This window comes from Vespula pensylvanica, chromosome 21 (genome assembly GCF_014466175.1).
Source record: "Vespula pensylvanica isolate Volc-1 chromosome 21, ASM1446617v1, whole genome shotgun sequence".
Classification (NCBI taxonomy): Eukaryota; Metazoa; Arthropoda; class Insecta; order Hymenoptera; family Vespidae; genus Vespula; species Vespula pensylvanica.
In genome coordinates this window covers 1,710,698-1,735,730 of record NC_057705.1, presented here as the reverse complement: position 1 = coordinate 1,735,730, position 25,033 = coordinate 1,710,698, and the positions used below count along the sequence as shown (strand labels likewise).

At 35.0% G+C, this 25,033-nt stretch overlaps 2 protein-coding genes across 3 annotated transcripts; both read right to left on the bottom strand.

Moving 5' to 3' along the window:
* Positions 1-3,293: 3,293 nt before the first annotated feature.
* On the bottom strand, positions 3,294-9,685 carry LOC122636398 (histidine-rich glycoprotein-like). Its single transcript, XM_043827579.1, has 6 exons — positions 9,344-9,685; positions 7,873-7,939; positions 7,544-7,765; positions 7,264-7,421; positions 3,588-3,822; positions 3,294-3,512 (listed from the first exon to the last, which is right to left on the bottom strand). The coding sequence occupies exons 1-6, from the start codon at positions 9,362-9,364 to the stop codon at positions 3,337-3,339; spliced, it is 879 nt and encodes a 292-aa protein (XP_043683514.1). The 5' UTR covers positions 9,365-9,685; the 3' UTR covers positions 3,294-3,336.
* A 1,658-nt stretch (positions 9,686-11,343) lies between these two features.
* Positions 11,344-24,115, bottom strand: LOC122636279 (D-beta-hydroxybutyrate dehydrogenase, mitochondrial). 2 transcript variants are annotated; one of them, XM_043827331.1, is made up of 6 exons: positions 23,866-24,115; positions 15,285-15,505; positions 13,676-13,904; positions 12,662-12,814; positions 12,060-12,267; positions 11,344-11,666 (listed from the first exon to the last, which is right to left on the bottom strand). In XM_043827331.1, the coding sequence occupies exons 2-6, from the start codon at positions 15,489-15,491 to the stop codon at positions 11,510-11,512; spliced, it is 954 nt and encodes a 317-aa protein (XP_043683266.1). In that variant the 5' UTR covers positions 15,492-15,505; positions 23,866-24,115; the 3' UTR covers positions 11,344-11,509. The 2 variants fall into 2 exon arrangements, with proteins under 2 accessions (XP_043683266.1, XP_043683267.1); XM_043827332.1 differs by lacking the exon at positions 23,866-24,115 and adding an exon at positions 23,497-23,619.
* Positions 24,116-25,033: the final 918 nt, after the last annotated feature.

The following is a 25,033-nucleotide window of genomic DNA, read 5'->3' as shown; positions in this document are numbered from 1 at the left end:
CTCTCTCTCTCTCTCTCTCTCTCTCTCTCTCTCTCTCTCTCTCTATCTCTCAGTCTGTCTCTCTATCTCACCCTCTCCCTCTCCTTCTCACTCTTTCAGACTCCTATAAAAGAGGAGCAATTTCGGGATCGTGTGTTTTTCTACACTGAGACGGTGTAGATGCTTTCATTTATCACTCTCCTCTTCTCCAGACGCAGAGAGAGAGAGAGAGAGAGAGTTGGGGAGAGGGAAGATATGGTGGCAGCTGAAAGGTTGTGGAATTCTTTTTCGTCGTACGTGAGAACGTGTGAATGAACGTCGCGAGTGCTTGTTAGTAGTGTATGTGTTTATAAGAGAGGAAGAAAGAGGGAAGGAGAAAAAGAGATAAAGAGAGAGAGAGAGAAGGAGAGAGAGATAGATAGATCGGCCGACAGATAGATAAAGAACTTTATTAGGTACTCCAGACTAACGTAATCGTTAGGAGCTATGAAAAATATGATTGATTATGGTGGAAAGATGAATCGAGTTAAGCGAAGAACAGTATGAATGTGTTAACTTATCTGAAATAAGATATGCGATCCTTGTAATAAGTTGATGTTATTTCGTTGTTGTAATTAATGATGAAATTTAATATCAAAACGGATAAGAGAAAAAAGAAAGAGAAATAAATGATTTATTCTTAAGGAACTTAATTTAAATCGAATATAACAGACGTTCCGACGTTCGCGAATCGTTTCTAGTTTTTCTTTGATTTCTTATTCACGAAGAAAAAGCGAGGAAGTAATTTGTGGAAAATCCTTGAAAGTAGTTAAGTATCTATGTATTAGGCATTGGGACGCATGCGTATTATAGACATGATTACGAGACTATGTCGTTGGTTCGCGAAAAGCTCGATTTTGAAACGATAAAGTAAATCGACGTTCCGTAAATTCGAGGCGAACGCATAGTGGAAGGCATAGGTAGGATAGGAGCGGTAGAGGGTATAAAATTGATATGAAAATATTAAATACAATGATACACGATACGAACGTAACGATAGAGAATTCATTTTATCGGTGGACATGTCGAAAAGCGTGAGCCATAAAAAAAAGTTAGATACATTTTATTGAACGACAAAAGCAAATATCAAGTGACTACGATTTTTAATGGTCAGACATTTTTATTATTTTCTAATAAATCTTCGTTTGGCCCATTTTGACAGTTTCATATAAAGAGATCGAAAGAATGTTTATTAAAAAACAAAAAAAGAAATTAATATCAATAGGAAGGATTATTAAAAATTAATTTTCTATTGAATTTGATTCAATAGAAACTTGCTGAATGTCGGATTTTAATTACATTCGCTTTCATGATCTTAGTAAGTAGCTTCCAATGAATGAAAGGGATGGAATTAGTTACAGAAGAAGTCACACGTTCTTGTAGATAAATATTTATTCTTCAAGAAGGTAATATATTGTATAGTCAACCCTCGAGAGATCCTTAGGGTTCGTTTATCAAAGCCACCTCTCAAGGATCCGCTTTCACCGATAACATCCAATACCGAACAAAGCATTTTCGTTGATTAGTTTCGTTGCTTAGTCGTCGTGAACAATATCTATGGAGTAGTTTCCTTTGCTACCAAGTCAAAGTCATCGTTCTATCGAATCAAACAAATCGTTTTAAAAAATAGAAAGGATAAGTACTAATAGTTATTTCTTTTCAATTACTTGTATTCCTTTCTGAAGTAGCCAGACTCATTCTCAATGGATAACGGATGAATCCCTTCGGTTACCTTTTATGTCACCATTTTTATTACCAATACTCTCTTCTACCTTATATTATTGCATCGTCATCCTCACTGTTAAGACCATTATCGTATAGCTGTGTTACTGATGTCCCATCATATAAGAAATGTGAAGAGTCGAAAGGGATGATAAAAAGAGAGAAATAAATAGAACGTACGCTCACAAAAGATAAAGAAAAAAAAAAAGAAAGAGGAAAATAAGAAACCGAGCCAGATATTTCCAAATTCAATGAATTCGAAAGTATCATCTTTTCGAAATAAAATTATATCAAAGAAATTCATGCAAATAGAACAAAAGCTATTAGTAATTTTTTTGATAGACTTGTATCGACGAATTGCAAAATTCGAATAACGATCTTTTCGAGGTAATGCCGCTTGTAAAAAAAAGTAATTGAAATTGTTCGTATTAAAGGAAAAAAAATATATATATATATATTAATCTATTGATAATTAAATCGGTAGAATCGTTGCTTTTATCAAAGTAGTGCATGAATAGTATCTCTATAGTACGTATTTCGAGATCCATCAGGAGTGTTCGTTAATCCTATAACGAAAGGTTTCACTTCGGCCCGATGTTCCGCGTCCACGAGAGAAATTCAATTTCTACTGTCCCCATACGGAAGATAGGAGGTTGCCCTGACCCGAATACGTGACCTAATACATCCGAACGGACTTACAATGTGCTCCACCTATTTTCTTTTCTTTCTTTTCGATCGAGTTTACCAAAGCGCACGCAACTTTTTCAGAAAATTTATTTCACGTTAAAGCTACTTTCCCATAGTAATCGATGATAGTTAATAAATCCTTCTACGATATATATCGTATACGTTAGAGTCTATCGATACAGAGAGGAGAAAGAGAGAGAGAGAGAGAGAGAGAGAGATAGGATTTTATCGAACAATATCCGAATGTTTAGACGAGATAGAGAAAGAAAAGAGAGCGACCTTTTACGCTGAATTTCAGAATTACCGACCCTTTTTCATCCAACTGCGATAAAGTCTGAGAAATTTATTGAAACGACACCGCGACGCATCGGCCTGTCCGATGTGTACGCGTCGTGATCGATAGAAATACTAGTGATGCTATATTTTTCTCTTCGATACCTTGACTACGCTGGTATTGAGATCGTTACGGGTACCATATTTTTGCAGATTCATCGTGGGACGTCGATCGTTTTTCTCTGAAATCACGGATGCGATTTTCTAGTCGGACTAAAAAAAAAAAATAAAAAAAAAGAAAGTAAAAAGAAAGAAAGAAAGAAAAAAGAAGAAAAAGAAAGAAACTTTGTTCGGTCTCTCATAAGATTCGATATTTCGTGCGGTATTGTTTCCCATTAGAAAAAAAAATCCGGATAAATCAGGACAGTTGATTGATTTTAATTTGAATAACATATTAATTCTACTTCATATTTAACAATTATATAAGAAGGTTTAATGTTAATTACAATATTTAACAATTAAAATAAGAAGAAAGATTAAATGTAATAAATGTAGAATACTTTAAATAACGTTATGTCATTTTGAATATATTCCGTTCTTTTATTTTTTTTAACTTGGTTAATATTATTACTGACGTTAATATCCGTAACCGTGTTCATGACCATGACCACCATAAGTACCACCTTCGTGATTATTGCCACCAGTGTTGTGAACATGAGCAAAAAATCCTCCGTGAGGATCAGAATGATACTTAACGATTCTCGTATTACCACCTGGTTCTTTGATCGTATATTCGCCGATTACGTCTTTACCTGTTAAACGTATAAATCTTTTATAGATCTTGCCGTTAGAATAATATAAAATAATAGCCCTATAGAAATCATTACCGTCTCTGTGCTCTTTCTGTCCGTGATAATCCGCAGTATGATGATCTTCAATGCCATAAGAAAACTCGTATTTCGGATGAGCAACATAATCTACATGATGGCCGTGTTTACCATGAGATATAACTTCTTGACCAGGTCCTTTCACGGGTCCATAGAAATGTACGAAACTATGTGCGTGTCCGGGAAAAGCATTGCTGATCCCAACAAAAGCAAGAATGCCAAGAACTATAACAAACTATGGACGAAGATTGTTAAGTTATGTAGACGGCAACGTCAAATTTGATGAAATTGTTGTTCCTCGAAAATGTTGAAAATTGTTCGGATCCAACCAAGTCAAAGTTAAACTTAAGTATAATATAAATTGTTAACGCATACTTGCTCGTTTACAAATTCTACAAGAAACAAACGATCGTGAGAACTTAGACTTTCATTTATTTTTCTTTTGTATAAAGTATCAAATAGTAATAAATAATAAATGTTTTTTTTTTTTCTTTGCACTTTGAAATTCTCAGGACGAGCAAGCGGTTAACTTAAATTCGTAAAATCTATTTGGACAAATGAACTCGTTAAACGTTATCGAGGAATAATAATTCATTAAGACGAAATTGTTCAACTACGAACCTTGAAAGCCATGTTGATTACCGATGTCGAGTAGGTCCCTAAACGTTGAATGATACGTTCGTCGATAATTCCGAGACTTTATATACCGTGTCCTGTCACCCGAGAGTTTCGACATTACGTCGCTATTTAACTATCGACAGAACGATATATACACAATAATAGTATTGACTATTGCCGGTATGACATCGAAGTAGAAACGAAGAAGAAGAAAGAAAAGAAAAAAACGAGATCATGGTACAGTCTACTTTCCTATGTATAAACCCGTCGCATTCCATCTATGGAAGAACATAATCGATTTTGCGCATATGCCGGGCCAAATGGAATTTCAATTTGTGCCTTTCGATCGATACTCTCTTATACGCTCGGGCCCGAGACTTCTTGTTCTTCTATCGTAGTTGGAATAAAAACCACCGTGAATATTGAACCAAATAATGAAACTTTAGAAAGAAGAATCACGATCAAATCTTCATTTAAATACATTCCATAATGATCTTTATCTAATATCGTCGTATCGTTTCTCTTTTGACGTCGATTTAGAAAAAAAGAAAAAAAAAAAAAAGAAGAAGAAAAACTCAAAGAAAAAATACAACGAAGAAATTGGTGCGTGGAATTCAAAAAATAACGAGAAGGAAAAGCGAAAAAAAGGAAAAATACAATTAAATCGGAGTATACGTGTGAGCGTTTGAGCGTAAGTGTGAAATTTAGAAATTCCGAGGGAAAAAAATGCATGCTATTACGAAGCTGTCAACTTTGTTAACATTCCAACGAGAAAACGAGTTAAGACTCACTAGGGAGCATCTTCCTTCATTTTTTATCATTTTCATCGAATATTTAACAACGTCAGCAACAGCAACAACAACGGCAATGGCCAACGACTACGTCTACGGTGTCGATCCTCTTTACTTTTCGAAGTTGAACTTTTATTTTATTAATAGATATTTCCTTCCCTCGTGTCATACTCGTTTGATTAGTTCAGTGAACATGGTCTATCCCCATAGGAACATTTCTTTTTAATAATGCAACGATTTCTAAGTTCTATTAAGATAAACTGAAAACTATATACATATAAGTGAAGTAAGGACTCGAAGAAAGTTTGACGTAATGTAATCACTTAATCTATTCAAGTCTGATCAATATTACCTATAATTAATTTTAATCGAGAAAGTTCTCCCCTCTGCAACTGAATTTTATTCCGATATATGTTTGTGTGTGTGTATTAAGACGTAAGGTATCTTTTAAAAAAATTAAAAAACTTTGGATATTACGATCGGTTTACAACCACGACACGTTTCACCTTAATTTTCTCCCAACATAGAGAAACGTAAATATACACAACTTCGTACGATATAATCAACGAACGCGTAAATTTTCCGATTTACTAAGTGCACTCTGGTAGAGTGCATTTATCCAGACCGCCAAAATTCAGTATATCCCTCCTTTCGACGTCTCTAATGTAGATAGAACTATAAGTCATGATCGACTTGGTAAACTTGAGAGATTACGTAGATTGAAATGGAATCTCGAAATTTTCTTTGGAAAACGTGGGATATATTCCTAACGGTCTATTCGTATCCATTCGTTTGCTTTGCTTTACAGTCAACGACCTTATCGATCCGAAGCGTGCGTGGGCGTTACGTAACTCAGCTTCCATTCGTAAAATTGTAAAATCGTAAAATCGTATGCGGTTGACGGTACGAGCAAGATTCTTTTTATTAGAGAAAGAAAAAGAGAGAAAGAGAAAGAGAAAGAGAGAGAAAGAGAGAGAGAGAGAGAGAGAGAGAACGATAGAGTAGCTATAGAAGGATGCTGCGAATACTAGGAATAAGAAGACGAGGCAGCAAGTCTCTCAAGCAGAGACAATTTCATCACGCTCGACGATGCGCGAGAAATGCAGCGAATGCCGTGGCACATCGTGATTCTCGTTACATCGACGTACGACGGGTTGCCATTCTCGATCGTTGCCCCTTTTCTCACTTTTATTTTATTTTTCGAGAAGTAACCGACTCGATCTGTGATCCGACTAATACGATTCTGCTCCACTTCCATTTTCCTATTTCGTCGTTGGTTGATATTAATTCTTCTTCTCCTTCACCTCCTCCTCCTCCTCCTCTTCTTCCTCCTTCTTTTACTTCTTCTTCTTCTTCTTCTTCTTCTTCTTCTTCTTCTTCCTTTTCAGTTTTTTTTTTTTTTTCATTTTAATTCCACTCAAGGATCATCCTGGACCAGGACTTAACTCGATTCCTCTCTCGTTAGACGTTGGATTGCTTTCCCCGGAAGAAGGTACCATCAGAGTTTCGTTGGCTATTTTCATCGAGTTTGTTTTGAGAGATAGTCTTCACCGTAGGACCAAAGTTTGTCGTCCTCATTCGATGGTCCGTTAGTTTTCTAATCCCGATGGTGAGTTTATTTGAGAACGGAAGTTTACTTTCGAAGTTTCTATAGATCACGGCCGTATAGATTATTTCATTCGTCGAACTAACACTATTTTTGCATTTAGTCAATGATCCATGAGAGAAACTATTGCGGATTTTACAGATACTTTTTAGACGACACTTTTGCAATTGTTTCGCCAGAAACGATTTGTCGTTTTTAGGTGAGTAATCAAAGTGACACGATCCCTTTGCCGACTCGAAAGGATTTTCAAGGAATCATGGAAAAGGTGATCTGCGGAAATGCCTTCCCGTTCTATGACAGAGGAAAGACAATCGGACAATTTGTCGCATTTTGTCAGCAAAATATCGGTCGAAAGAAGAGCTTACTTCATTGGAATTCGGTCTGGGATTCGTTGCACACCGTTCCCGTTGCAACGTGAGTAGCCAACAGATTGCGACGTTTCCTACCGAGAAAGGAAAGACGAATGATCTTCGGATTCGTCTACGAGGGAGATAAATCGTACAAAGAAATCTCTAAATTTGAAAAGAGAGAGAGAGAGAAATCGTTTTTACTCTATTAATAAATTAACATCCATGAGATATCATTAAATCAACAAAGACAATTTATTCTGACATATTAATGTACATCGAAAGTAATCGATAATTCAAGTCGTCATTGATCATCGGTGTTTGTGTCCACCATAAGTACCACCGGAATGATCGTTTCCACCATGATTGTGAACTTCAGCAAAGAATCCACCATGAGGATCAGAATGATACTTGACAACTCTAACGTTACCGCCGGGTTCGTGTAGTTGGTATTCTCCTTCCACTTTCTTTCCTGTTATTGAAGTCATATTTTTATTACAAAAGAAAAAAGAAAGAGAAAAAGAAGAAACGATAAAACTTTCGACATTCAGTATTTTTACAATACTGAAACGATAAACAACTCATCGTACGTACCATCCCTATGCTCGCTCTGATCATGATGATCCTTCGTATGATGATCTACAACTCCATAAGAGAATTTGTATTTTGGATGAGCTCTATAATCATGGTAATGATCACCATGCTTGTCCTTCCACGTTATCTCATCGTGATGACCCACTACCGGTCCGATAAAATGTTGATACGAATGGGCATGTCCATGGGAATCGCCATGATCTCCTCCCTTCTCCCCATCGTCTGTTTGTCATTTCATATAAATATTACATATATGAAAATTGAAAATCATATTACAATTTTCTTTGTTCTCTCTCTCTCTCTCTCTCTTTTTTTATTCTTGATCGTACCATCGTGATGAACCTTCGGAACAGCCGTGACTACTGCGAATAAAAGACACAAGCACAGCATCGACATCTGCAAATACAAAAAAGTAATAACAATAATAACAAACAATATGAATCGTATAACGATATGAACGTATATAATATGAATCGTAAAAAGTAATAACAATATAACAACAATATGATATCGTATTAATTATCGATTAAAAAAAAAAAAAAAAAAAAAAAAAAAAAAAAAAAAAAAAAAAAAAAAAAAAAAAAAAAACAAGAAGAAGAGGAAGAAGAGAACCAAAAAAAAACTACTTCGATAAAAGAAAAAGAAAAAAAAGAAAAAAGGAAAAAAAAAGAAAAAGAAAAAGATAAAGGGAAAAGAGAAGAAAATCGTAACGAGTGGGAAGAAAATTTTGCATCTTCCTCTCTCTCCCTCTTGGAAATTAATTTTCATCAGGCAAGTCCGAGCTGTTAGGTATCGCGGTAATATGTAACAGAAAATTGCAAAGGATCTGGCGACGGCGGCTATGGGGCGATGGCGCGGCGACGACGTAGTCGTAGTCGCCATTATTCTTTCGCACGAATACGCGGCTACCGCGGAACGAAGTTGCGGAGACGCTTTTACAGCGCACATAAAGACCTCTAAAACACGCTGCGCTCGTACTTTACGGTCACGACTCCGCGTAATACTTTGTTCAGCGTTGGTACTCACGATTCGTTCTATGGAAACGGAGGAATGGGGAATGGTGAATGGGTAAGGGGGAAGAAAGGGGGGTAGAAAGAAAAAGAGAAAGAGAAAAAGAAAGAAAGGAAGTAAAGAAGTAAGTAAGTAAGTAAGTAAAGAAGGAAGGGTGAAGAGGGGTTTCGAAAGAGAATTGGGATAGAAGGACGAAGGGAATAAGGACGATCCAGGAACGTCTTTTTATCGACGAGAAGAATTTCGCCCCCAAGAGTAACTCTCGAAATCGAGATCGGTTCGTGGGCATTAAGCCCGACCTCATCTCTCCGATTTTCTTCTTTCTCTATTTTCGCATAGAGAATTTTTATCCTTTTCGGATTATTCTCTACCGCAAATTGTCTGCCCTTCCCTAGTCTAGGGACGAATCGCTTGTAGAATATTAATACGAATTTCTCTTAGTTTTCTTTTTCTTTTCTTTTTCTTTTTTTCTCGAGACAGTAGATATAAGAGAAGTTCTTTATGGGATCCAATTTTTTTTCCTTCTCTTGCTATCATAACGCGTCGTATTTAATTAATGTCGGTGCGCGAAATAAAACTTCTGTTTTCTTTTTATTTCAATCGAATATATCGCAATACATAAAATATGAAATTTTAACATCCAGAAATGGTACCTTTTCTTATCTTTTCTTTCTTTTCTTTTTTTTTTTTTTTTTTTTTGATTCAAACGAATTTCGAATAATCTCTTTCGTCGTATAATGTTTTGCTTTTTATTTGAAACGATCGCACGTTTCGAACGTTCGAACATACCTTTAGTTTGGTAAAGTCCATGAGTACTTCACTCACGAAAATCGACGATGAACTGTTTCTCCAGAACGAGAAGCGTGTTCGTTTTATAGCGACCCGAACTGACTGTTCCACTATAAACCACTAATTCGTTTGTTATACCCTGCGATCGGTTTCGGTGGTGCACACACAAGTAAGAAGAGGCGGGCCTGGTCTCTCGTACTAGTCGTTCGAATGATACTAATTCCACTAAAAGCACCGTTACGATCTCAATTTTCGTCATCGCCAGACACGAGCTGGTATATACCGCGACTTCATTTATAAAGAAAATTCCAAACCTTTTTTTTTATTTTTTACGATACGCTCGATAGGACACTTAAAGAGAAGAGTAACGTACAGTTTATAACACCCGTTTTAATCAGCGAATCGATCGATCGATCGATCGTTTTATATCGTAAGAAAATAATGAAACAAGAAACGTGAACGAATTTGCATGTAATATGAATCTAGATTACAACGTTGTCTCTCGATCCTAAATCGAGAGGACAAATCGATCGTCCCTTACTTATTTTTAATAATTTTATTTTTATTCTAATGTTCATTATTGCGAAACAACGGAGATGGGAATTTCATATTTCTCAAATTCGTGCCAACTGTTCGTTCTCGAAAACAGGAAACAAATCAATGTGTTTACATCCTGTCTCGACTCGACTCACCATTCTCTATTTATCTCTCTCTCTCTCTCTCTCTATCTATCTACCTATCTATCCGTCTATCTATCTTTTACTTTTCCCATTGACAAAAGATTATAACGTTAAAAATATCAACGAGTTATAAGTGAGAACACGTCGATATTTTTTTCATTTGAAAAATCTGTTCCAGATTCCGATATAGTTATCTGATTATAACACTCTAGTTTATCGTATGACTTTTATTACAAACCATTCCCAATCCCAGAAATTATTTCAATCTAGAGGGACTACATAGTACTATGTATTTATATCATACTTTACCCGACGAAATTCGATGATAAATGTTAACGCCATAATATTAACGATGCGGAAACTGGCCTTTGTCACGAATAAAGCGGGATATCGTTACCAATACCCTTTAAATCGCTTTGACCTTTCAATTTTTTCTTTCTTTTATTTTTTCGCGATCGTTTTAATCGTAATAATTATTGAAACGTATTTCGTCTGTTCCGATAAGCATATGTTTTATTCGACTACGTGCGATTTCATATCGTCGTCATTTATTTCTCATTTTTACATTCTTTTTTTTTCTTCTTCTCTTTCCTTTGTTTTGTTTTATTTCTTTATTTCATTATTTTTTTTTTTCTTCATTATGACAGAAACATTCGCTTGATTATTTCGTAATGTAAATAAATCAAGTCGTATAAATAACCAATGTATAATCATATAGAAAAAGATGATGTTTTTAATGGGAAAGAAAAAAGATGTTATACAGATTTTCATCGTTGCCTTTTTATTATTGTTACATGGGCTACAAAACAAAAGTCGACGTTCTCACGTTACAAGAGCATTATGAATGTTCTTGTCACTTTTATTTCGTTAAAGTGACATAATCTTCGTGTTGCGCACTACGTCCGATTCTTATCCAGATTTTCTTATTTCAACGACAGAGAAAGTTTTAAACGAACTTTTTACTTCCTTCTACTATTTGTCAAGTGTACTTATATTTTTCTATCATCATCGACAATCGAAAAACTATTTCGCGTTAATTACGACATGGATCTCGATAAATAGACAAGTGAAATAAACAAAAGAACATTTTAACAAACTGTATGTATGTATGTGTGTGGGCGCGTGTGTGTGTTACTTTTAAATATTACAGACACGTGTCTAGTGCAGATTTCACCGTATAGTAACGTCTGCGTGAAGAATATATAGTAAAGAAAAATTGTAGGAACGTGACAGGAGAGTAAAGAAGTTATAAAAACAACAGCGGGAGAGAGAGAGAGAGAGAGAGAGAGAGAGAGAGAGAGAGAGAGAGAAAGGAATAACTTTCTATGCTAGACATTTTTATTCTAAATTGTTTACAAAACTGTACAAATCGTTATTTAACAGTACTACAAAATTTACAGTCTATCGCTTTCATCTTGCGTAGAGAGAAAGAAATAGAAAAGATAGATCTTATATAAATAAAAACATTTCTTTCTTATTATAATATTTATCGCCAGAACAATTTGGTCTTTAAGCTCATATCGTACGAACTTAATGGACAGGGTGTCGTTAAGGCAGGTATTAGAGAGTTTTGAACCGAGTAATTCGATAAAGGTGCGATCCACGTTCCCTCGGAAGACGTAACACCCGATTCGACGTCGACCCTGTAAAAGAAAAAAATAATGAAATAAAAAATTAAAAAGGGAGAGAGAGAGAGAGAGAGAGAGAGAGAGAGAGAGAGAGAGAGAGAGAGAGAGAGAGAGAGAAGGAAAAGGGAAAGAAAAAGAAGAAGGAGAAAAAGGAAACATGATCTCATTAATATCATGACGTAAAAGAAATAAAAATGAGAGCAAAGATCTTTCCGATATAAACTAAATTATTATCATCATTATTATTATTACTATTATTATTATGATTATTTTTATTATTATTATTATTATTATTATTATTATTATTATTATTATTATTATTATTATTATTATGGTTTGCCTTTCGGAAAAATTCATATACTCGATATATGTTTGTATCTATGTAGATAATACTTGAGAAAGACTCACGTCTTGAGAACAGGCGATGCATAAAGGACGAGGGGATTCACGGGTGGTGGTTTGAGAAGCACGACGTCAACACCCGAAGAATGTAATTCGCTCTTTAATGCCGTAGCAGCCCCTTCCACAGCTTTACGAGAAGCAGTGAATGCTACCAACCCTGTTCCGGCTTTGCTAGCGTAGCTCGTCTCGGAATCACCCAGGAGAACGATGCGACCTTGCAAGTAAATATTCATTATGTTAATATGTCGTGCGCAACGAATAACCTATATCTATATATATATATATGTATATATATATATATATATATATATATCAACGTATGTATGTATGTATGTACAGATATATAGATCGTTGTTGTTCTTTCTTCGTTTTGGTTGAACGAGTAAATGAGAATCGTAAATAAGAATATCGTGCAAACAAGAAAAGAAAAAGAATGAGAAAGAGAGAGAGAGAGAGAGAGAGAGAGAGAGAGAGAGAGAGAGAGAGAGAGAGAGAGAGAGAGAGAATAATTGTAATATTGAGAACACGAAAAAAAAAAGCAAAAGCTTATAGACGAATGACCTGATATTAAAAGCTCACGCCTAGTAAGTAGGGTAAACTGTAATAACCTCTTTTAACACGCAAAAGAGGGATAAACACTCTGGCCGTTCTAAGGGGTGCGACCAGATTGTGTCGCAGCATAGATTCCCACGCTGAACTGGTTTGCTTTTCTATAGAACCCGGTAATGCCAAGCCACCGGTATGTATCACTGCCCAGAGACCTGGATCATAGTAGATTTAAAGCATTAATAAACTTCAAACTGTCCCTTATTCGTTAACGAAGAAAAAGTCTCGATTATTTTAATTTTTCACGAGGATTCTCTTGATTTTTCTTTTTTCTTTCTTTTTCTTTCTTTTTTTTTTCTTCGTCGATTAGAGTACCGAGAGAGAGAGAGAGAGAGAGAGAGAGAGAGAGAGCGACAGAGAGAGAAAGAGAAACGAAATAGTACTCGGTGATTCAGTCGACAGACGCGCATTTCGACTTCGTTAGTTCCTCATTTTCTTTACCTTTTTTTTTTATTTTTTTTTTCTTTCCCTTTTATTATTTCTACTGCGAACTTCAGGTCGTTCGACTAACGAGGTACTCCTTCTAAGCATGGAATCGAGAGAGAGAGAGAGAGAGAGAGAGAGAGAGAGAGAGAAAGAGAGAGAGAGAGAGAGAGAGAGAAGCGCTTTTTTATAAATAGTTTCATAATTAAGCAGATCAAACGAAATGTTCGTTTATGAATTACGAATTAGTTAATAAGACTTGTATTCTTCCCTCGACCTAAATAATAGTACACATAATAATACACGTCCAGTCTCTCCCTCGAGTATCATTATAAATTTCATCTTAATTAAGGTTGTTTATCAATATTTCAAATGATTCGTCACGATGTAGTTTATCTTTTTGATTAAATAATTTCTAAAAGTAACTATTAATAATTTAAAAAGATAATTATATATATATATATTTTTTTATCAGTTTTAAATGAACTTTACGAAAGAGAAAAAGAAAGAAAAAGAAAAAGAAAGAGATTGCAGGAAAGCTATTCAATGACTAATTATAAAAAATAATATTAAATTGGAATCAAAACGCTTGCCATCTTCTCCAGCTGGAAGTTTTGCTCTGACGGCGTCCAAGGAAGCATGTAGACTGTCTTCCCTAGTTGGATCTAACTCCAATGGCACGATTTGTCCTCGAGTACGAAGTTGAATCTTATCGTTACTCGCGTCATTATTGTCCATTTCTTTTTCACGTTCTTGTTCTACCGCCTTTAAAATTTTCATGGATGGTGAATTTTCCAATGGATTTGGTAGACCAGCGAATACCTGAAATTTTTCAAGAATAGTTTCATCGAACGATTATCTTAATTTATCATTTATAACGAAATACAAACATTACATCGAACTTAATACATTCGTAAACCGTTAAAAGAACAAGGATAAAAACTTTCATAAAAAGAAATATTCCTCGTCCCATCATATCACCAAGATGCGAAAACTAAAGTTCGTATTAATTCGAAAGATCTAAATTCTAACGTTCTCACCAAGCTCGAGGACAATTACTTGCAACTTTGGCGACGTATAACACGAGCGTTAATTATGCTAGAATCGTACGCTCGAGCTTTCTCACCTTGAATTTATCCTCTTTAGTCGTAGGGATAAATTATGAGCAATTCGTGGACTCTTGTTATCGTAAATCAAATTCAATGTGGGGAGTCGAAGTTACACGAAGTATTTCATTGGTAGAAATGGTGTAACTGTATATATATATATATATATATATATATATATATATATATATATATACAATATAAAGAAAGTGAAATTTATTTACTAGGTAAAAGGGTAGAAATAAATCGATATCATTATTTTCCTTCTCGTAATATACTGAAGTTAATTTCGAAGGAAGAAAGATGGTAACTAATTGAAATATTCACGTACACAAGGGTAACGAGAAAAGACGTTGAATTAGACAGGATTCGAAGTAATTTAATATTAATCAACATAAAACGATTACTTTCGATGGATTAAATCTAATTACGGTGAGATAAAAATTTTTACCTTCGTAAATTTAATTGACATATTTTAAATTTCTGGCCAATATTTATTTTCCTTTTCTTCTTCTTTTTCTCTAAATCCTTCATTTCTTCTATTCAAATAAAATTATATCGATGGATCTTAAAAAGAAATGGAAAACGAATGAAAAAGAAAATATTTGACGAAATCGATAAAACAACGTGTACATTCGCAAGGAATTATAATACATACACACATCTGCCACGCAGATTCTAGCTGATAGTTAAAGTTAGGCTATTTTGCATGTATTTTACTTGGAAACTCACGTTACTACTCGTGAACGGTCCTTTCTCATTTAGACTCGTTCAACTTCGATCAACTCGCTTGGAGTTCAATTATCCAACACGATTCTCTAATTATTCAATATATTCCATTGGATGCGTATAATACCTATAGTTCTCTTCTGCTCTAAGAGATTGAAATTATGTAACACAAGTAGGAAGAGAAGTTTTCGTGAATTTCATTTGAAATATTCATATTATATATATATATATATATATATATATATATATATATATATAATCAAATCCAACTCAAGAGCAGAGATTTTATAGTTCAACCAAGTATCACGATCTTGGTGTAACGTCAAGGTAATTTACATTGAACGCACGAGTACACGAGTATTATTACCTTGTAACCGGCTTCAGAGAGTGCAAGGGCAATCTGTAGACCCACGCACGTATCGCAGTTGGTTACGAGTACGTGACGTTTGTTTCGCAACTCGTATTCGTCTCCGGCATTTCTTGATTGTCGCATCAGATAAGCAAGTAGTGCAGCAGCTATAGAGCAAAGGGCTAAAATCTGAAGTGCCAAGATGGCGCCGGTTTCGACGTCCATCGCGATCTTATAATCTGTAAAAAAAAAAGAAGAGAAAAGAATAAACAAAAAAGAAAAGAAAAGAAAAGAAAAGAAAAGAAAACGAACGAACAAATAAACAAACAAACAAACAAACAAACAAACAAACAAACGAAAAAAAGAGAAAACAATCTTTCTTTTTCTTTTAAGAAATCTTTCGAAAGTATGGAAGGAACGAAGGGAATCCTTTGGAGAAATCGAGGTGAGCCGAGACGTTGTCGATAAGTCGATCCTCGAATTTCCACGCCGCTGCCATTGCAGTTGCAGTTGCCGTTGCCGTTGCCGCCGTTCGTGCGCTTCGACGACTCGAGAAATGCACCGAAGAATTCGTTTTCTCGTGAAAAGTGAACGGGAGAGCCAGCGTCCTTTCTAAAAGCGTATCTTTCTGAGCATAACGAGGCTCAGCCGATCGACGACTCAGTCTAGCAACATTCTCGATTCTTCTCTCGATCCTTCTTACGTCGCACGGATCTCCTTCTTGAGATTATTCTCTTTTGAGATGGATACGTCGGAAAAATTGTCAGAGAAATAAAGAGATGGGGAAAAGAGAGAGAAAGACAGAGAAAGACAGAGAAGGAGAGAGAAGGAGAGAAAGAGAGCGCGTAAAAATACGGACGAAAATCACATGGTCGAACGATTTAATAGATTTTCGGATCTTGTTGCGGTTAATGTGCTGAATTGATTAGCCGAAGGACGTTCTCACAGTAAAGGTATAAAGAGGTCTTCGTCCTTTCGTCTTCTCCGAAAGGTATATTCACCATTGAAAATTCGACAGTGGAATTTTGATTCCGGACGAAAAGTGAGAAAGAGAGCAAGTTGAAATCTCGTCGAGTGATCGACGACCATTTTCTCGATGTATATTCGATCGAGTGCATCTACTTTCAAATCACCCGTCCGTTTCTCGTGTCGATAATTTCATTCTCTTCTTTGTTGATTTTTCTAGCGGGGAAAAAAAATTAAGGGAAGAAAGGGAAGAATGAAGAAGAGAAAAGAAGAGGTAGAAAAAAGTTTGAAAAAAAGGCAAAAAGAAAAGAAAAAGAAGGGAAAAGGAAACAACTAAAAGAAGAATCGAACTGGTTACGTCGATTTTTCATGGACATTCTTGTGCCTTTTCTTTTTTTTTTTTTTTTTTTTTTTTTTTTTTTTTTTTTTTTTTTTTTTTTTTTTTTTTTTTTTTTTTTACACGATAACATCGTGAATCGTTTTACCCGGCGAAACGTACCAAATGCATAGGGCGTTGACGTGCTTCGAGATTATCGAATTTGCGGAATATCTTCGGTTTCCGGTACATCGATCACGAGGGATAGCGACGTGGAAAAGCGAGAAACAATTTTGTTCGATTTCTTCGAAAGGATTGCTCGTTCCGATTAAAAAGAATATCTTCTGAAATGTTATACCAAATAGTTTTGTTCGATCAACCATAAAACGAGATACCTTGTTTAATTTTTCGAAATTTTACCTATTACTTTCAATATCGTTTTTTAGTAGTAATTCTATGTTATTAATCGATTGAAATGAAAATATTTATTTATCGTTAATCGTATAATAGAAAATTTCATTTAAAATCGAAGAGAACGGTTGTTTCCATTTCTTTTTTTTTTCTTTTCCTTTTTTCCTTTTTCTTTTTTTTTTTTTTTTAACGTACAACAAAATATCGATTCAACGATAATTATACTTGGTGTAACGATAATACCACCAATGATGTCGCTTCTTTCAAGATCAATGATTAATAACGTGTCGAGGTAATAGTCCGGTATTAGCAAACGATGTTAATCGACGGTGAGAAATTTAATAGATTATTATCCAACCATATACCCCTCATCCTTACACACGCACACACACATATACACACACAAAATGCGGTAGTTATTAATATCGATAAGAAGTTGTAATCGATAGATCGAAAGTCTCGGGAAATGATCGACGATACGTAGTAAATGAGAATGGGGGAACGAGTCGAGTAAGGTTCTTAGTGAAAGTAGAAAAAAAAAAAAAAATAAAATAAAAAAGAAAAAAAAAAGAAGAGTATGAACAGCCAGTGAAATTATTTTTCTATCGATTAATCGAATTTATCAATCGATAGAAACGTCTGTTGTGTCGTATTGGTACGAAGAAAACAAAACAAAAAATAAATAGAAAAATTAGAGAGAAAAATTAAAAATAGAAAGAAAAAAAAATTCAAAGAGAAAAGATCGTCGTGGAACAAACAAAATTGAGCTTCATGGATTTTAACTTTAACAGGAGAACGCGTTTACTACAAATTGTCGCTTTGCCTTTTACAGAAAGAAAATTGACACGAATAAAGCGTTACCGGTATTTAATACGTTTCACTGGACACACCCGTAAACGAGATAGATATCGTCGTGGTACTCGACTACAAACGAAACCGCGTGAGCACCTGCCATCAAACCTCTTTGCGTGAAGAGTCGGACGCATACGGGCTACGCGCTTCGACGACCACAGTTAACTTTCTCTGGAATGTTGTTGCATCCAAAAGAAACCAAAGTGATACATGCTCGATCGTCTTCCCGACATCTTTTTATTTGCTTTTTTTCTTTTTTCTTTTTTTCTCTTTTCCTTTTTTTTTCGTTTCTCTTTCCTCTTCACGCACGGTCAATCTGTTTTTCACTTCGAAAATTTCTTTATAATCAATTTGTATTACGAAATTAACGCGATTAATAATTATTTCTTAAATAATTGTTTGATCTATATTGATTACAAATGTTGATTTTATTTAAGGAAAGAATATCTTTTATAAAAACACTTGAATTTCATTCGTATTTAATTCGATTTTATTTTTATGCTATTATTATTATTTCTTTTTTCTTTTTAATGAAATTTAGAGCGTCCGATATTAGTCGAGCTAGTACGTAAAGTATTAGAAGAGATTTCTAATGTGATAATAATTATGTTTCTATCTTTAAAATCTCGACTTAATAATCAAGCTGTATGACGGATTGCATAATCAACGTAATTAATATTATGTCGTAATTATTAGATATACCAAAAATTTCTGTTCATTGTATCTAAAAACTTTAATTTCATATAATTCATACAATAAAATTTCGATCTGATATATAACACGAATTTTAACGAAGTTACATTAGAGTATATTTTTTAAAATAATGATTTACGTTATTATTATTATTATTATTATTATTATTATTATTATTATTATTATTATTATTATTATTATTATCATTATTGTCTCATAATTCATAAATTATTATCAGAAAAGAAAATAGGAAATAAAAGTACGATAGAATAAAGTTTCAATGAAAAATAACGTTTCAAGGTAAATGAGTGGCAATAAGAAATGATTGCATAACCAAGCGTCTATGTCATCTCTCTAATCTCTGGTAAAGAGGCCACGTGACTAGACAAGAGTAGTATCATGGTATAGATCGATCATCGAACAACGTTATGCGTGTTGTAGGCGTATGACGAAGTGGCTTCCTTTCCTATTCACCGAAGTGCACTTCCAGTTCTCCATGCATACGGAATCGCAAAAGTTTATTCACCCGTGCCAATTTCGAAAGGTATGGCTATATTACAGCAATGAGTTTTAGTAGGCGTTTTGATTCGTTCAAAGTATTCCAGTGACGACCTTAGACAACTGTTAGCTACTCATTTCTGAAGCGGATTTCTTCGTCGAGTTGGAAAGGCCACATTAACGGTTACTCGTTTCCAACAACTTGAACAGTTCTTTAAATATTATAGTACTAACAGCTGTTATACGAATTAATGAATGAATTATTTCTGTAACTTATATATTTTTAAAGAAAATCTAATAACTGTTACTTAAATATTTCAATCTACATAATCCGTTCCTATCTCTGAATTCGCAGAATTATTTAAATTTATTATTATGTTTAACTTTGAATTCGTGCATTCGTGCTTTTGTTGAAACTTGAAAGCATTTTGAATGATTGAGTTTCTCCAGAGGCATGAACATTTCGAAATTCGGAGAGGCACATCTTCTCGAATGTCGTTTACATTAAATTCATTTACTTCTTGAATGTTATATTAAATATTTCAACGTCAATTTAATCGAGAGAATTATTAGCAATAAACGCGATTTGGATCGTTGCAAGTCGAGAAAGAATTTATTCTAATGATAATGGAAGGTTAATAAATATTCTACTCTACATATTTTCTCTTAGAAAAATCTTTTTTTTCTCTTTTCTATCTTATTTTCTTTTTTTTTTTTTTCTTTTTCCTTTCATAATCTCTCTCCTCAACGTTATTTGCTCTTAGGCAAGAGAAATAGTTTTACATAATGCGTCGTCCTTCAATCAGAAACAACGTGATCATTTTGATGCAAAGCAATTCACGATGGTTCGCAATTTTCAATTTCTGATTTCTCTATCTTCTGTTATATCCAAAAAATTTGATATATACAAATATATGTGTGTGTATGTATATATATATATGAAAAAGGAAGAAGGAAGGAAGGAGACTCTACTAAGGGACAGAATATTTTGAAAATATTCCAAGCACAAGTGGATGAACGTTCCTTTCACGAATACGTATATTTTATCATTCGTTGGTAGATGCTTAGGGAGCACAGAGCAAATGTTATTAAAGAGCATTACCGTCGCAAATATTGAGCGTTGTAGGAGCACCAGCGAGGAAACGAGCGAGTGTAAGCACTTAAATTACATTATGCTGAATTACCTCGGCCGTTCGTACGTATTCTGCCATGAAATTAACGGACTTCTTTTTCAATTCCGTACTAAGTAAAACCGCGGAAATGCATTCCGAGCTTTAACGGAGTCCGTTGATCAACCACGCGTTTCTTTTCGGCGTCGATTGTAAAAACTGGCCTTTCTAATTCCAAGTACCCCGATGGTATCTGCCTAACTATAATACTTTCGACTTTCCCAAACATAGTATTTCCATTTGATGATAAGATTAATCCCTCTTAAATTTTGTTCGGACTCGAACGTTTGAAAAACGCGAGAGTTTTGGGAAATCTTTATCCTTAAAAATGAATCAGGTTGAATAACGAGACGGCAAGTTTCAAATTAAATTTAAAACGCAGAGATAGGCCTGGTCATTAAAGAAATTAATGTAAATCGCTAAGAATGGAAATAAAGATAACAAAATGACTGGAATTATTATCATCGGACAAATTTTATTTCGTAAGAAGAAATAAAATTTGATTTTATGGAATGAAATATTAATGTTATGGTAAAGATAAAATTATTTTTAATGGGACGAAAGAAGAAGAAGAAGAAAAAGAAGAAACAGAAGAAATTTCTCAAAAAACGGAGAAAAGGAAAAAGGAAAAAGAATAAGGAAAATAAAAACGACGGATTAACGTCAAATAAATTCGTTCTGCTGGAGAAATATTCTACGAAGTGAAAAAAATAAATTGCAGAATAAAATGTCAAGACATATAATAAAATAAATGTCAGGATATTGGGTGTTCAAAAAAAAAAAAAAAAAATAGGAAGAAAGAAAGAAAAAAAGAAAAGGAAAAAGAAAATATCCTGTTTGCGAAGGATAGACGCGTGAAAAAAATATGAGGGAACATAATTAATGTATGACGAAAGTATTTATCTAAGATACGAAAGAAAAATCGTTTCGTGGAACATATTAAATTTTTTTTTCCTAAACGGATCGATTCGAAGGTCAGACATTGAAGGGGCCCGACGTAATCGTTGGGAAGAATCGGGAACGCGTAAAAGAGAGTCGCTAGGTTCCGCTCAGAAGTGTACGGTACCGTTGTTGGCTGTTTCTGACCGCGAGTGACCGCGTGTAAAAGGTAAACAGTGCCGATAGAAGGTGTGTCGGCGAGAATTATTTGCATTATAGTTTGGCCATTCGAACGCGATGGACTTCAACGAAATAGCTTTCACGAGACTTATAGAGCTACGTCTACTTTTCTTTTTTTTTTCTATTTCTCTTTTTTTTTTTTTTTTTCTTTTTCATTCGCATTAGTTACCCGTACATTACTCGTAGATACATAACTATCTGCTATATGTATATATATATATGTACTACATACGTGTCACTTTCACGTATTTTCTCACGCGTGTTTCTCGTTCTCTTAACGAGATAGATAGGCAACACTTCTCAAGAAAGAGACGCTCAAAGTCGCGAAAATTCTTTCAACATGAAAATCGCTCGGGGGCGTTCGACCTACTTGCTCATCGAGACGCGATCTTTATCATTTGAAATCCTTCGTGAAGCGAAGAAAGTTCTATCCGATCGAAAACGACTCTGATCGGAGAAAAGTACTAGTGGTAAAGATAAATGAGTTTTAAAAAATCAAGATAGAAAGATAGAAAGAAAGAGAAAGAGAGAGAGAGAGAGAGAGAGAGAGAGAGATAGAGATAGATAGATAGAGAAAGAGAAATTGTCAGAATGGCAAAAGTGGTCTCAGTTCGGTAGAAACTCGATTTTATCGAAATTATGCAAGCACGTTTAACCACCGTTTGATCTATCTTCTATCGAAGTACACTCGGTATTTAACCATTCGAAGAACTAAACTACGTAGAGGTGACGATATTGGCTCGCTTGAAATCGCTTAGAAAGTTCGAAAGAATTCAACCACTTTTCTTTCTAATCTAGAATGGTCGGAGAGAAGAAGCGAACGGTTTAACAAAAACGCTTTTCTCCATTAATCTTGAAAGCCTAAAAGAAAAAGAGGAAAGGAGAGAGAGAGAGAGAGAGGAAAAAAGGGAGAGGGGGGGGATTCGTCACCAATGGAACTTTAGTATAGCTGTAGGGTATTTAAAAACGCATGAATGAACGAAACCAACGTTATTTACAGGTCTCTCCTCTATTCGTAACCAAAATGGCAGAAGAATTTTGAGTGCGCGAGAGTTCGTAGAAGGTATGCCGACTAGCGTTCATTTGCATGAACGATTCCTTTGTCTCGATTTCTTGCCAAGAAAGCTTCGTCCGTTTCCGCTTTGAAACCTTCGATTATACCTACTGGCGAAGCGCGACCAAGTACTTACTAACATACCACGAAAGTACATTCTACCAAGGATCTTTTAGATCGATTAATCCTCTCTGTCGAGCTTTTTCTCGTACCTAAAGTTACCGTGAAAAAGCAGTGGTATTTACGTTAAAGCGTCGACAAAATCGTTAAACTTCCTTGAACTTTCGTATATCTATTTTATTTCTATAAATTTTATTCCTGTTTTTTCTTTTGCCTTTTCTTATTTTACTTCGTTTCAGCGAGAATTTATAAAAGAGAATGAAAGAAAAACGCATTTCGTGTCGTTTGAAATTTGAAAGGCGACAAGTGATTTTCTCCTACGTTAATTCGTGCTCCGATTAACAAGTAATAATTTTGAAGGTTCCTATTGAGTAATCAGGGATGTATCTAAAACTCGTTAGAAAATAATATTAATTCGTAGTGACCCACGGAAATTAATCTTTTTGGATCTCCATTGTTTTTAAACGCGTCGTAAATCAATTGTATGAATCTACATACGTCGCGTTATCACTGTAACGCGTCAGGCATCGTTACACGCGACGAACAAGCTTTGTACTTTCGGTTCCGGTTTACGATTCTTTCACGATACGATCCTCACTACGTGATAAACGCATATTTCCGCGAATAACAGTCCTACGAATTCTCCTCTTTTCTTTCAAACAATTCCGTTCTCGTAATAGCAGCCAATTTTAGAAAGAAGAGAGAGAAAAAAAGAAGGAATAAAAAAGGTTTAACAAATCCAGTCGAGATAGTCCCACGTGAAAATTACATTGCGTGTATCCATACATATCTAGCAACGTAAGCTAATCTAAAGAGACGATTATACGCGTTCCACTTACTATACGTTACAGCACAAACATGTCCGCATAATGAACCGAAGACTCAATTCATTTCAATAATAATATAACGATAGCTACGTGTCGTTGCGATGGGAACGATAAAGGGGAAAAAGGGAAAAGAAAAGAATACAAAATTAAATAAATACATTTTCCAGTGATATCGAATAAAAGGAAAATCAGTTCGAGGACTCACCTGTGAGTAGATGAAGTTGAGGTCAACAACGTCGCGACGACGATCCAAAGAAGAAAAAAAAAACAAGAGGAGGAGGAGGAGGAGGAGGAAGAGGAAAAAGAAGAAGAACAAAAAGAAGAACAAGAAACAAAAAGAAGAACAAGAACAAAAAGAAAAAAAAGAAGAGGAGGAGGAGGAGGAAGAGAAAGAGAAAGAGATGGAAAAAAAAGAAGAATAGGAAGAAGAGGAAGAAGACGACGAAGAGGATGAAGAAAAAACAGAAGAAGAAAAAAACAAAACGATGATGAGATGAAACGTAGTACTCGCGAATTCGTACTGTGAGAGTTACGCTGAGAGCGGCGAGCCGCAGCGGGCCGCGTGCGCGTTTACCTGCTGCACAACCGGCTTTCGAGAATTCCCGGTTGGAATGACCACGAGGAGGAACGGCGCGAACAGAGTAGACCTCTTCGAGCTTCGCGTGCCTACCTCGAGCCGCGAGTCGAGCTAGCCCGGCCCGGGGAAGGCATTCCGCGGCATCTTCGCACTCGCCGCCACTCGAGCCTCCACTAGTCACGTGGCTTGACTACGCCCAGATTGCTTCTCTCGTTTCTCTTTTGCGACTTTCAACAAAGATTCCTCCTTTCTTTCCTTCTGCCTCTCTCTCCCTCTCTCTCTCTCTCTCTCTCTTTCTCTGTTTTTTTCTCTTTCTTTTTTTCTCTTTTTCTCTCTCTTTCTCTCTCTCTCTCTCTCTCTCTCTTCTTTCTTCTTTTTATCTATTCTGACTCGTTCTACTCGTTCAATAATATATTTCTTTCAATCAGTAAATCTTTCCGCACTGTTAAAGATTTCTTTGATGATTGGCATGAAAAGAAAGAGAGAGAGAGAGAGAGAAGACTATAATACCGTATTACTTTACGGTTCTAATCATTTTACGTTATATATCTATATTCTTTAGAATGAGTTTACAGACGTTTATGCGTGTTTATGTATATATATATATATATATATATATATATATATATATATATATAAATTTCTTTTAACGTAATGAAAAATATATTATATTAACAAATGCGTCATGGAAATATTCGTAAAATAATTGTCGTAAAATACGAAGTATGACGGAGCTAATGGAAAATCCTAGCTTTGACCTTTGGTTAAGCTTTTAATCTCTCTTGGAAGCCAAAAATCTTCGTGTTGTATTATTGAAAGGGAGACGTGTGTTTTTTTTCTCCTGTTCTTTTCTATTCTTTTTCTTTCTTTTTTTTTTTTTTTTTGGAAGTTTCTATGCTTTTATCATTCTCATTCAGTTTATTCGAGGATTATTACGTGATCTTTCGTGACAACGTAATACCAATCTTCTTTATTCTCCCAACGTGTTATGAAATGATTTGTAAGATAGATCGACGCTTCCCTTTTACAATACTTTATGCGATAGAAACTGTGGGATTTTCCTTGGAATACGATGCACAGTCTGAAATCCATTCGATATTAATGACTAAATCTTATGAAACTTCTTTTTCTTTTCTTCTTTTCCTTTTTCTTCTTCTTCTTCTTT